The sequence below is a fragment of the Staurois parvus genome, unplaced genomic scaffold (genome assembly GCF_062004578.1).
Source record: "Staurois parvus isolate SC_StPar_1 unplaced genomic scaffold, SC_StPar_1.0 ptg000379l, whole genome shotgun sequence".
In the NCBI taxonomy this organism is placed as follows: Eukaryota; Metazoa; Chordata; class Amphibia; order Anura; family Ranidae; genus Staurois; species Staurois parvus.
Window position 1 is genome coordinate 547,393 of NW_028318175.1, and position 14,022 is coordinate 561,414.

General features: G+C 40.5%; 1 protein-coding gene across 1 annotated transcript in view; it reads right to left on the reverse strand.

The window, feature by feature from the left end:
• The window catches only part of LOC149456053 (uncharacterized), a 140,367-nt gene that overhangs the window by 107,190 nt on the left and 19,155 nt on the right, over window positions 1–14,022 (reverse strand). The window contains exon 2 of the mRNA XM_089685530.1: window positions 1,720–2,082. Coding sequence (XP_089541656.1) covers window positions 1,720–2,082 — 363 coding nt within the window. The remainder of the gene's footprint in view (window positions 1–1,719; window positions 2,083–14,022) is intronic.

A 14,022-nucleotide genomic window follows, 5' to 3' on the forward strand; every position in this document is an offset into this window, starting at 1 on the left:
ATCAGGAACCAACTTTGGGAGAAAAGGCACCCTTTTGTTCAGGACCCTTGAATCTGCTTAAACCAAGGCTGACGGCAAGTATTCTACCTCTCTAAACATCTGTTATCTCCCTGCTGTGTTATTGCTCTCTGTACTAATATTATATATATATATATATATATATATATATATATATATATATATATATGCTACATCTTTTTCTGTAAATACTTTTATTGCACCATTTTGACCTTTTTAGTAATAAATCTTATTTTCTGAAAAGTGTTGAACTGTTTCTAAAGCTATTTAATGCAAACTAAGAATCCCTGTCTCTGAAGAGCGCTACTGTGTGCTTTTTAAACTTCTGCATACATCTGCCTGCGGTGACAGTGTGCATACAGACGCTTATGTGACGGTCGCGGCGTCAGACCCCAGCCCTTCTCACCAACTGCACCCTGCACAAAGATTTTCCAGCTAATGGACCAAAATCTGTGTACTTGCATCCTGGGAGCGATTGTTACTGGGTCAGGTTAATTACACAATTAACCCTTCACACTGCCACCACCTCCTTTTTGTAAAGAGAAAGAGGAAACTCAGCAATATCAGCAATAACACTATGATGTTGAATAATCGTCTGTAAACCACTGTCACAGCAGGCAGGATATACAGAGGTTTAAACACACACAGTAGCACTCTTCAGAGACAGGGGTTCTTAGTTTGCATTAAAGAGCTTTAGAAACAGTTAAAAATTTTCAGAAAGTAAGATTACTAAAAGGTCAAAAGGGTGCAATAAAAATATTTACAGAAAAAAGATGTAACATATATATATATATATACACACACACACAGAGAGCTTCAGACTCCATACTATTGGGACCAAAAGTGCAGATAGACCAAACTTTTTTCACATTTTAATTCTTATTTTTTATATTTTATTTCTTGTGTTAAGGGATATATATATATATATATATATATATATATATATATATATATATATATATATATGTGTGTGTGTGTGTATATGTTTTATTTTCATTCCAATTAATTTGTATTCATATTTTGGTGTATTCATTTATTTTTTTTTCACATGTGATTATGAAGCGCAGCACTAATTATCAAATACACTATTTCACTATTTTCCCTACTGAGACACAGGCTGTGTGCACTAGCGGCTACCGTACTAATATAATAATTTTTTGACCATAGTAAGCGCTTAAGGTATATTTTTATATTTTCATCATTATTGGATTATATGGCTGCTCGGGTTGCAGTCTGGACTCTTCATCCCCACATACTACATAGTAGCGAGGGAGTCCAGATTTTTTTACAATTTTACACCTGGTGAAGACAGCTCTTTGTGAATGACCCATGCACTATTGGTTGATTTACTAAAGGCAAATAGACTGTGCACTTTGCAAGAACAGTTGCTCCAGAGCTTAATAAATGAGCAAAAGCTCTGCTGACTTCCATTGTCCAATCATGCGATTTTTTAAAATTTTCCTTGCACATGATTGAGTATTCCTTGCAAAGTCAATCTTTATCTCATTTACAAAGCTCTGGAGTAATTGCACTTGTAGTGTGCAACTGCACCTTGTATGGTGCACAGCCTATTTGCCTTTAGTAAGTCAACCCCCATGTGTGAGTATAATTATTTTTATTCCTTTCATTATCAATAAATGCATTATCGGCACTGTCTAGTGTAGCTAATTTTTCTCTTTCCTTGCGGATCTCACAGTGTACCTGATACTTGCAGAGTAGATGTAGCGAAGTCAGAATCTGGAGTGAAGATAACAAAGCAGCGATAGTTCCCTTCATCTGTGATCTGAATGTTGGATATGGAAAGACGGGCATTGCCTTGTTGGAGGTCTTTGTCATGCATGTGAGATCTGGGCCTCGACGACTTATGGCGGGAACTACGAAAACCATAAACCTCACGTTCAGTTCCATTTTGTAATCTGAGAGTCCAGATAACTGATAGTTTCTCTAGATTCAGTGGTATTGGGACACCAGACAGCAGACAAGGGATGGTGACATGTTCTCCTCTAAGGGCTTCAGTAGGAACATCTTTTCTAGAAACGGTCAACCTTCGAACCTGAAAATCACCTAAAAATTAGAACAAAAAAGAGTGATGACAATTGTACAGGATCTCTTGTGACGGAGGAAACTAAACTGCTAACGTAATCCAGAATAACACTGCAACGGCACCAAAACCAGTTATGGACCACCCGCCTGCAATGTACTGTGGAGAGGCGGGCCGTGCAGGCAAAGCGACATACTGGTCTGTCACTGCCTGCTTTTGGGTTTATGGCGCACACATGCGAGACCCCACCACCGACACCTGCTGTGATTGTACATAACAAGAGTCTGTTAATATGTCCGACTGGTTCCACGACACAATTCAGGACTGAGACTTGCTGATCAGCTGTGTCCAATCACAGCCTAGAGTTCTGTCTTGATGGACAATCTGTACACAGAGAACGATCTGTGGTTCTTACTCCTGTAAAGCAGGGATGAGAAACAAAGATCTGTTAGTAAAAGCAGCACATAATACACACATTTACAATAGGGACCTCCTGCGCTACTATTTAAGCAATAAATTCTAATAAGGGGGAGCTGCTAACACCTAACCATACAACAAGTGGAAACAAATAAATAAACTGGTGCAGCGCTACCCTGGAAATAATCATATAAATATATAATAAGAAAAATCTAAAAATAGCAAAGAAATGTATACAGTGAATAAATAACACAATACCTTATCAGTGAATTGATCTTCTCAGGGATTACAGTGAGTAGGTAAACGTGTAATATAATAATAATAAAGTGAATCCCTAAATGGGATCAATATACTCATGAGTAGTGACCACAATGGCTAAATTAAGCCATATACATACAGACAAGTGACACTGAGTGGATCCCTAAATGTCACAATGGTGACAGGTGCCGTGATAACACTCCAAGAAATTACATCAATAAAGAATTATGAAAGAGTGTGATAAAATACAATCGCATCAACAACCCTTAGACATAAATAATTACATAAAACAGTCCAAAAAAAGGAAGGAAAAGTTCAAAGGTGCGTGAACACCTAAAGTATTCCAAGAGCTTTAGGTGCAAGTGATACTGTGGATGCATAACCACCGATTGGAAATTATCCATGTGTGGCTAAATTGCCCCCTCACCTCCTTGAAGTGACCTTATAAGGGCCAAATTGCTTATTGGAACTCAGATCGGGGATCTTCCATGATTAGGTTCCCCCTGCGCAGTTGATACCAGTCCAGACTGGCGATATCCCCCTTCAGTAATAAAGAGAAGCAGCCCGGTCCACTCCAATATTGATATGGATAATGCAGCCAGCTCACATCACAAATAGGGCAAAGATAGAAAAAAGACCTCCCATAGTGTAAATCAGTTTTAATATCTCTTAAAAATAAATAGCAGCCAAATGCCCACTCACTTTACATCAGATAAAACAAGCAGTAAACCTCATGCTATGGGTGTACTTGCATGGGTTAGTTGGGTGCAGCAAGATGGCGTCCGTGCCGGAAATACGTCACCACGCTCACGTCCTACGCGTTACGTCACATTGTCACGTGACATCATCAGGGCCCTGTACACCCAAAGCATGAGGTTTACTGATATTTGTGATGTGAGCTGGCTGCATTATCCATATCAATATTGGAGTGGAACGGGCTGCTTCTCTTTATTACTGAAGGGGATATCACCAGTCTGGGCGGGTATCAACTGCGCAGGGGGAACCTAATCATGGAAGATCCCCGGTCTGAGTTCCAATACACACATTACACATTGTTGGGTACATATTTATTCCCTTCATCACCCCTAGATGTTAACCCCTTCCCAATTTTGGTCTTTTTTGTATCGCAAAAAATAAAAAACCCAGTGGTGATCAAATACCACCAAAAGAAAGCGCTATATGTGTGAAAAAAATGATATAAATTTCATTTGGGTATAGCATTGCATGACCGTTCACTTACCAGTTAAAATAGTGCAGTGGCGAATAGCAAGAAATGCCCTGGACATGAAGGAGGTAAAACCTTCCAGAGGTCAAGTGCTTAAACCGGGATCCAGCAAGGTGCTTTGACAATGGAATCAGTAATAATAACCCTCCAGTATGCTTCAACCTGAGGTTCTACACTCCTATAAACCCTCTGAATCCAAGATGTGCTGCAGATGCAGACAATCAGTTGGCGTTTTCTTTCATATATTCTGGCTATGCCCTCTGATTCGGCCTTTCTGGTAAAAGGTAAAAGATGTACTGTGTCAAGTCTAGGGAGGGTGTCAGGGCAGGAACGCTGGAATGGGCAGGCAGGCCTATGGTACGGTCACGCTGCGACTGACGACAGCCACTACCCACAGACCAGAGTCCCTCAGGGCGCGGAGTCTAAGCCCCAGGCTACCCTTCACCAGGGCCCCTGATGGTGGGGATGGACTTGACGCAGCCCGAGACCAGGTCGCGGCCCCCGAGTGACCCCAGCTGCGATAACGACTGCCACCAATGGCGTACAGCTGGTGGGAGCTAGATGGGAACACGAGTAGAGTAGTCAGACAAGCCGGGTCAATAACAACGGAGCAGACAGTACTAGACGGTAGGCAAAGAATACTCAGGTCACGGGCCGGGTTCAGCAACGGGAGGTCAGATAAAGGGTTAACGCAGAGAGTAGTCTTGTCCAAGCCGAGTCGGTTACCAGGAGAGCAATGGGAACAACACAAGAGCTTGCAACAGGGCAACATACAGGACACAAGTGCAGAGCACACTTGCAGACAGCAGGTTTAAATGTGCTCAACCACACCCTTCTGAGGAGGAGCCGCAGAAGCCTGAAGGCATAAAGGTTCCCACCATGCTTTGCAGAAAACCAAGATGGATGCCAGCTCATGGAGATGCACAAGCTCTGAAGAAAGGTAGGACCTTGACAGAGGGTTACTCCATTTGGACCGTGTCTTCAATTTTCTTGGCCTCCCTTTCACAGATATACCCAAAACCTCAAAAAAAATGACCGCCCATATTCTAACAGAAGGTATGAGACCTATCCCTCTCCACTGGAGGAAACTGTTGTCCTGTCTCAGACAGACCTACTGGATGTGATTATGGAAAATAGGAAGATAGAACATCTGATGGCTAACATTTGGGATAGACTGGAGACATCCTCTCAGATATGGGCACCATGGGATCAGCCATCTTTTAGAGCTTTCTTTTGGTGGTATTTAATCACCACTGGGTTTTTTTTTATGTAATGCTATATAAAATAAAATACTCAAAATTTTGAAAACAAAAATCAATTTTTCTTAAATTCTGTAATAAAATTTTGCAAGCAAAACATCTTTCATCATACATTTAGACCAAAATGTACTCTGTTACAGCTCTTTAGTAAAGATACCCCAAATCAGTGTTTATTATTTAGTCTGTACCAAAACTATAGAATCTACAAACTATGGGATATACAGTATATTTGAAACTTGATCCATCCTGCTGTTCTGACGTTCGGTTTCAAATTTTGAGGCCCTAAAATGTCAGGACAGTACAAATACCCCCCAAACGTCAGGATAGTACAAATACCCCCCAAATGCCAGGACAGTACAATACCCCCAAATGCCAGGATGGTACAAATACCCCCCAAATGTCAGGATAGTACAATAACCCCCAAATGCCAGGACAGTACAATAACCCCCCAAATGTCAGGATAGTACAAAAAAAACCCAAACGCCAGGACAGTACAAATACCCCCCAAACGTCAGGACAGTACAAATACCCCCCAAATGCCAGGACAGTACAAATACCCCCCAAATGCCAGGACAGTACAAATCCCCCCAAATATCAGGAAGGTACAAATCCCCCCCAAATGTCAGAACAGCACAATACCCCCCAAATGTCAGGACAGCACAATACCCCCCAAATGTCAGGACAGTACAAATCCCCCCAAAATGTTAGGACAGCACAATACCCCCCAAATGTCAGGACAGCACAATACCCCCCCAAATGTCAAGACAGTACAAGTACCCCCAAATGTTAGGACAGTACAATTCCCCCAAATGTCAGGACAGGACATATACCCCTCAATTGACCCCTTTTTTGGAAACTAGACAGTCTTAGGTTGCTATGATTGGCCATAACACTCACATGATACCCCGGCTCACAGCAGCTGGGTATTGAGCTCAGTGATCCACTGCGTCCATCAGATGGCGGATGAGTTCCTACTTACCATTCAAAGGGAAAATCCTGACATCCTGGGTCACATTGCGTGGAATTACAAGTGTTTCTTTGACCTTTCTAGATGTAGGGTTCATATCATACACATAATCTGCTTTCCATCGGTGGTGGGTTGGAATGCACAGATGTATTTTTGAACATGAGTGGTGGTGACGCAAGATTAAAATGACTTCCATTATGACTGACACTAATTATACATTTTACTTGTTATTAAAAAAATAACAGGCTTTATGTATGGTTGATATGAGGTATAATCACTTGGGAGCACTTCCTATTTTTGGGGGAGGTGTCCATGCTGTACGTAAGAAACATCTTATTAAAAAAGACAACTTCGAAGTAGGTAGTTTTTGCAAAAAAAAAAAAAAAACATTGATTGTTTTGTGTAGCAGCAATAATTGATGTGTTGGAAGCAGTAGAGGCAATACAGCCAAAAACTAACATAAAGTATACACTTTAAAACAAGAAAGCTAAAGCTATTAACATCATTTAAATTGCCAAACCGGGACAAAGAAAGTCACAGCACATAGCTTGTTGGGATCTTCTATTCAGTACCACAATGTATTATGTACAAACCACAAACCATAATCCTCAAACCCACATTGCAGAGATGATGCAGTTAAAAAAAAAGAGGCGTAAAATATTAGAAATATCTTGCGAGCCAGAAAGTGAACAAAAACTCCTTATTAATACACTCTAATGCTGGATCGCAAACCTCTAGCACATAACTACCAATGTGATAAACCGCAAAAAATAAATATATAGTGTTGCGCTCCCAAACCTTAAATCAATATATTGTTATTTAAATATGATCTCTATACTAAAGATCACAATAATTAAGAATGATGTGTGTGAATAAACATAAATACTAATGTTCTTATACTTTGAATTGATACAAATAAATAATGTGCATGAAAAATAAACAATAACAATAAATCACTAAAAAATATATAAATAAATATAAAAAAATAAAATATAAAAATAAAAATAAAGATAATGTCCCAAAAAGTGACTTTGTGCTGAAAAATCTTCAATCTAAAATAATTGTAAATAGGTGACTGCTTGTGAATCCTCCCTCCAGTGAAGATGTGCGCTCACCTCATAAGAAGCCTGCAATTAGGCTATATAAGCTTGCGGTTCACCTCCTTTGGAACCTACTTGTTTAGAACTCCTGCTTTAAGATATCCATGGTATGCGACATATGCTATAGGATGAATCTCCTCTCCAGAGGGTGCAACTCCTCTTATACTTTCATCTCCATGCGATTCTCCACATATAAAAAAGATCTCGACATGGTGCTTTATCTTTTATATAAGTATGCCTTTTATTTGCTTATGATATGGCACTCACATATAAAGTGTGCGGATAGTGGTAGCACAAATGCAATCCCAAACCGCCGCTGATTGTCGGAGCTGTGTACTCGTGGTCCGGCAAACAAACTGACTCCCTCCGAGTGACGTTGCAGTCCCACCCCTACGCGTTACGCCACTGGTCACGTGGCTTCATCAGGGGGATTTGATTCAAATCAGGGGGATTTGATTTTTCAGCACAAAGTCACTTTTTGGGACATTATCTTTATTTTTATTTTTATATTTTATTTTTTTATATTTATTTATATATTTTTTAGTGATTTATTGTTATTGTTTATTTTTCATGCACATTATTTATTTGTATCAATTCAAAGTATAAGAACATTAGTATTTATGTTTATTCACACACATCATTCTTAATTATTGTGATCTTTAGTATAGAGATCATATTTAAATAACAATATATTGATTTAAGGTTTGGGAGCGCAACACTATATATTTATTTTTAAAAAAAAAAGAGGCAAGAACAAAAAAAAAAAAAAACGATGCCATGTTCAAGAGGCAAAAGCAAAAGTTCTAAAACACAGCTGGAGAGCATGCAAACAATTGGAATGGGGCCCAAGGCAGCAATGTAAGAGAAATATTTTTTTTTCTCTCTAGAAAAAAAACGATTAACTATTGGCCATTAAGCAAGCATCTCTACTTGGACATTACGTCAAAAGAATAGATGAGGCATATTTGATTTAGATAAAACAAATTTCATCTTATTATGTCACATTGAAGAGCCAGAAATACTGTACAGACACGCAGCACACCATATAAGCGTTCTTACTAGGCTGCAATGCAAGACAAAGAGATTAGGTACAGTTGTGCTCAAAAGTTTGCATACCCTGGCAGAAACTGTGAAATTTTGGCATTGATATTGAAAATATGACTGATCATGCCAAAAAATGCTCTTTAATTGAAGAATAATGATCGTATGAAGCCATTCATTATCATATAGTTGTTTGGCTCCTTTTTAAATCCTAATGATAATAGTCAGAAGGGTCAAATTTAGGATAACAGAAATCACCCAAATGGCCCGGATCAAAAGTTTCTCTCCCCTGGAATGTTTGGCCTTGGTACAGACACACAAGGTGACACACACAGGTTAAAATGTCAATTAGAGGTTAATGTCCCACATCTGTGGCTTTTTAAATTGCAATTAGTGTCAGTGTATAAATAGTCAATGACTTTGTTAGCTCTTATATGGAAGCACTAACTAGGTTAGATACTGAGCCATGGGGATCATAAAGGAACTGTCAAAAGTCCTGCGTAACAAATTAATGGAACTTTATAAAGATGGAAAAGGACATAAAACGATGTCCAAAGCCTTGAATATGTCAATCAGTACTGTTAAATCACCTTTTAAGAAGTGGAAAGTTTGGGGATCTCTTGATACCAAGCCAAGGTTAGGTAAACCAAGAGAGATTGCAGCCAAAACTGACAGAAGAATTGTCCGGGATTTTACCTCCAATGTGAAAGAGACTTTTGCTCAAGCCCCTGCCCATCAGACATGCAACTGGGTGCACAGCACAGCATTGAAGAAATCTAAGACCCTCAAGAAGGCACAAAGTGATTGCCTCCCCTGGGCCCAAAGAGTCCAGGTGGGAAGATTTTGGACAAAACTCATCCAGAGTCAGGCCTGGGTACAGCAGACTGTGATCCAACCGAAGCCCTGCAGAGTCTTTTTATAGTCGATCATTCAATTAAACAACACTGCTCAAAAAAAGTGAAAGGAAGACTTTGAAAACCCATCAGATCTCAATGGAGAAAAAATCTCCTGCTGGATATCTATACTGACATGGAGGGGTAATGTGTTAGGAATGTAAGGATTCCCCATCATTTGATGGAAATTAAAATTATCCACCTACAGAGGACTGGATTCAAAGACACCCCGAAAATCAAAGTGAAAAAATGATGGAGCAGGCAAGTCCATTTCATTGAAGCAACTCAGAATGGTCCTCAGTAGTTTGTATGGCCCCCATGTGCTTGTATGCTTGCCTGGCAATGTCAGGGGAGGCTCCTAATGAGATGATGGATGATGTCCTGGGGGATTTCCTCCCAGATCTGGACCAGGGCATCACTGAGCTCCTGGACAGTCTGAGGTGCAACCTGGCAGCATCGGATGGACTGAAACATGACATCCCAGAGGGGTTCTGTTGGATTTAGGTCAGGTGATCATGGGGGCCATTCAATGGTATTAATTCCTTCATCCTCCAGGAACTGCCTGCATACTCTTGCCACATGAGTCCACCAGTCCTTCTGTAAGGGGCTCTCAGGACATCAGGGGGGCCCGAGCAGTTGGGTGAATCGAATGTTGACAGGGAGGGTGATCGGCGCTGCAGGGGGACAATGACTGGAACTGATCCCCTATATGGCTCTCTCTGCAGCAACTGAAAGCCAGCTTCTTCTCTTCTTCCTGTTGGCTTTCAGCTGCTGCAGAGAGAGCTGTACAGGGGATCGGTTCCAGTAATTTTCCCCCCATCGCAACCATCACCCTCCCTGTGCACCATATGTTTCCCCCCTGCTGCCCAGGCCCCCTGTGTGCTCCCACCCCTGCAGTGCTGCCCTCTTCCCTCATCTCCTTCCATCCAGCAGCTGCAAGCACACAATATGATCCTTCAGGATAGAGGAAAGGATCCAGTGAATATGTTACATTTACTAGCTTCTTCCTTTCCTGAATGAACACAAGTGATTGGTACCAATCACTTAATGTGTTCAATCATAACTGAAGCATAGTAAACTGTGTTTTTTTGGAGGGTGGGGGTCCTGTCAGGTTGGCTGTATGGGGCCCCTTGGTTTCTCTGCTACTTTTATTCCTTCTGTTTGTGTAGGCACCCGGAGCATCTATCATATTTTCCAGCTCCTCAAACCTGGATCAAAATGGTCAATAATATCCTGACAAGAGAAAAACTGATGTACAGTATACCAGCTACATAAAGTAAATTATGGAGTAATTGGATTAAAATGATACTAAAGTCTCTTATGTTTGTTATTTTAAAACAACAAAACAATATCTATACCTACCTGCTCTGTAATGGTTTACACAGAGCAGCCCCGATTCTCCTCTTCTCATGTCCCCCACCAGCGCTCCTGGCCCCTCTCTCCTGTCGGGTGCCCCCAGAGCAAACAGCTTGCTATGGGGGCACCCGAACAGGTCGAACTAAGCCGCTGCACCGTGTGTCCATTCACTCGCAAAAACCACAACTTGGCCCCAGCCCCTCCTGATTGACTCGCTGGCTGTGATTGACAGCAGAGGGAGCCAATGGCTTCCGCTGCTGTCTCAGCCAATGAGGAGGGAAAGTCCCTGGAGAACTGAGGCTCTTGTGGACATCGGTGGATCGAGAGGGGGGCTCAGGTAAATATTAGGGGGGCTTGGGGGGCTGCTGCACACAGAAGGTTTTTTACCTTCATACATAAAATGCCTTTAGAACCACTTTAACACCCTTCCAGTCATAGCCCCAATAGCTTTGAAATGGATAGATTGCTCTCTTAATACTAAAAATCCATACTGAATATACAACAGAGCTGATCCTCCTACACATAAGGATGAGATTGAAAAATCAGAGAATCCTCTGCGCTCAAGAGTGGTGTGCTGATGATGGATAAATGTCAGGTCTTTGGCACTTCCAATGGCGACACAGACTTTGCTGCCCTCTAAGGGTCGGGGAAACCCAGAAGAATCGCTGTAAAATAAGGGAAGAAGGGCGCACCAGCCTAGTGCATTACCTGACACAAAAACTTTAATAGTACAAGAATAAGTACATACTCACAAGCAACTGTGATAACAATAGTCCAAATCGACCTGGTCACCAAGTCAACTCCCAAACCGCGAGAGGACCCTCCAGGTCCTCCAGCCCTGGCTCTAAGGAAGAGAGGAGCACCCCTTCGAAATGCGTCAGCCATCTGGGTCCTTGTACTATTAAAGTTTTTGTCTCAGATAACGCACTAGGCTGGTGCGCCCTTCTTCCCCTATTTTACATGAGGATGAGACCCATATTTTAGGATATTTATCACTTTCCCTATTTCTAACTCTGTACTGAGACATTTTGACATTAGACCATGGGAACAGCTTCTTGATCCATCTCCTTATTTGTACATAAATTTCATTTTATCAATAACTGATGTCTATTGGGTGTTGCATTTCTCTGTCATGTGTATCTTCTTGGTTTCTGAATGGTATGTAAAAGACACATATTGTATTGCACATTGCTCCAATTGGTTATGATAAGCCCTACCAGCAAATGTTTCTTTTGTGTACGCCCGATGTTGGAGCTATTGTTGGATTGGAAGGTGGGGGCTTCATTCTTTTGGGGGAAAAAAATTATGGTTCTTTACCTGTAAACATGTTAAACTTTAAAAAAAAAATCTTGTCCAGTTAGCATTAATTACATTTTGATCTTTTTATTGTAAGTATCGGTGCTTTTCTATAAATGCAGTTTGACTTACTGGAAAGCAAGGGGCCTAAAATGTCATCTCCCAATAAAATCAGCCAATATTACATTATTGCACCTTTCTATCTGTCTGTGTTAACATTAAAGTCACAAATAAAACTAAAACCTTTTTGTTTCGCTAAAAGTCCATTTCTAGTTTGATGTTTTATTAATTCCATTCTTTCTATAAGTTCTACTTTGTAAATCTTCTTTTTTTAATACCCTTTCTGCCTAAACACATGTTTCCCATAAATAATTTTCTTGTTTTTCTTGCTTTGACCTTTACAAATCTTGTAGAACTTCATGAGTTTTTGGCAGATAGAGAAGAATGTAACCATTCCTGTTTGTTTCTTTAAAATGAGTATTTGCATAAATTTTATCTTCCTGTACACATATATTATCTTTAGGTATCTCTCATTTTTGATCATGTAAAGCAAAAGCTAAAAAAAAAAATTAATTCTTATTCACTTCTTCTAAAGATAGTAAAAGGAATCTCTAATCTCTTCACTAAATTATAAACATGTCATCTATGAAACGTTTGGCTTGTAACGTATACTTGTGCCAATTCTTTTGGTAGATTTCTCTCTCCCATTTATCCATATAAAAATTTGGAAGACTTGGTGAAAATGTGGCTCCCATTGCTGCTCCGACATTTTGTGAATTATACTGTCCACCAAAGATGATGTTCTGAACAAAAACACAAGCATTCAATAACATATTCTTTCAGTGCTGGGGGTATCACTCTCTCACACACTTCTAGCCGCTTCAATGGCTTCCTTATGTTGGATAAACGAAAACAAGGGGGAAACATCTGCTGTAGAAAGTATACAGCGAATCCCTTCTCATAATTAACTTCCTGTAAATATTTAATGTTTTGTATGCCTGAGATATTTATATAAAAATATAAATAACTGTGCGCTGTCACAAATAAAATGTGCCAAATGTGATATCACGCTGCTGCAAACAGCAAATGTGTGTTCCTCACCTAAACAGAAACCAAAAAATAAAATACAAGTGTTGTGCTGCCATAATAATATCATATACCCAATGATGAATAAATATTCTTGTGCAAATTGTAAACAACTTCACTTTCAATCATATAAGCCGGGGGTGTCAAACCCAATTTCTTTGAGGGTTGCATCAGCCTTATAGTTGCCCTCAAAGGGCCGGTTGAATCTGTAAGACCATATAAATGTATCTACCATATAAATGTATCTACCATATAAATGCTCCTTCAGTGTTACCTATAAGGCTAGGCTATAAGAAGGTGATGCTCCTCAAACACCTGGCAGGCATTGGTGGAGCGTTAACACCAGTAAACTTTATTATAGGTGGTTGTGGTGCGGTTTTAACGCTTTGAAAAGGCCTATCAACCACCCCACAAATGCACATAAGGAATTTGGGGAGCGTTAAAAATGCTTCCCAAATGCCTGTCAAAAGCTATAGGGGCATTTGGCAGGAGTTAGAAATAAAGTCAAGTGTGAACATAGCCTAACTCTGTCTCCTCCTCTCCACTTCCTCCTTCTAAAGGGGTCCCTCAAGATTCTGTCCTTGGACCCCTTCTCTTCTCCCATGGCTTGAAGTACCATCTCTATGCTGATGACACACAAATCTATCTTTCTACTCCTTACCTCACCCCTTCAGTCGCATTACTAACCTACTAAGTGACATATCGGCATGGATGTCACTCCGCTTCTTCAAACTAAATATTTCCAAAATGGTGCTCATACTATTCCCTCCAGCCCCTGCCCCCTTCCTTGACTTATCCATCAAGATCAATAATACAACCATCAGTCCCTCGCTCATGCCAGGGTACTAGGTGTAATCCTAGACTCCCATCTGTCCTTTCAGCCCCAAATCCGATCACTGTCCAAATCATGTAGACTTCACCTCTACAACATCTCCAAGATACATCCCTTCTTAACTTCTGAAACTACTAAGCAACTTATTCCCTCCTTTGCTATCTCTCGCCTTGACTATTGTAACTCCCTCCTCATTGGCCAACCTCATCGCAGGCTATCCCCTCTTCAGTCTA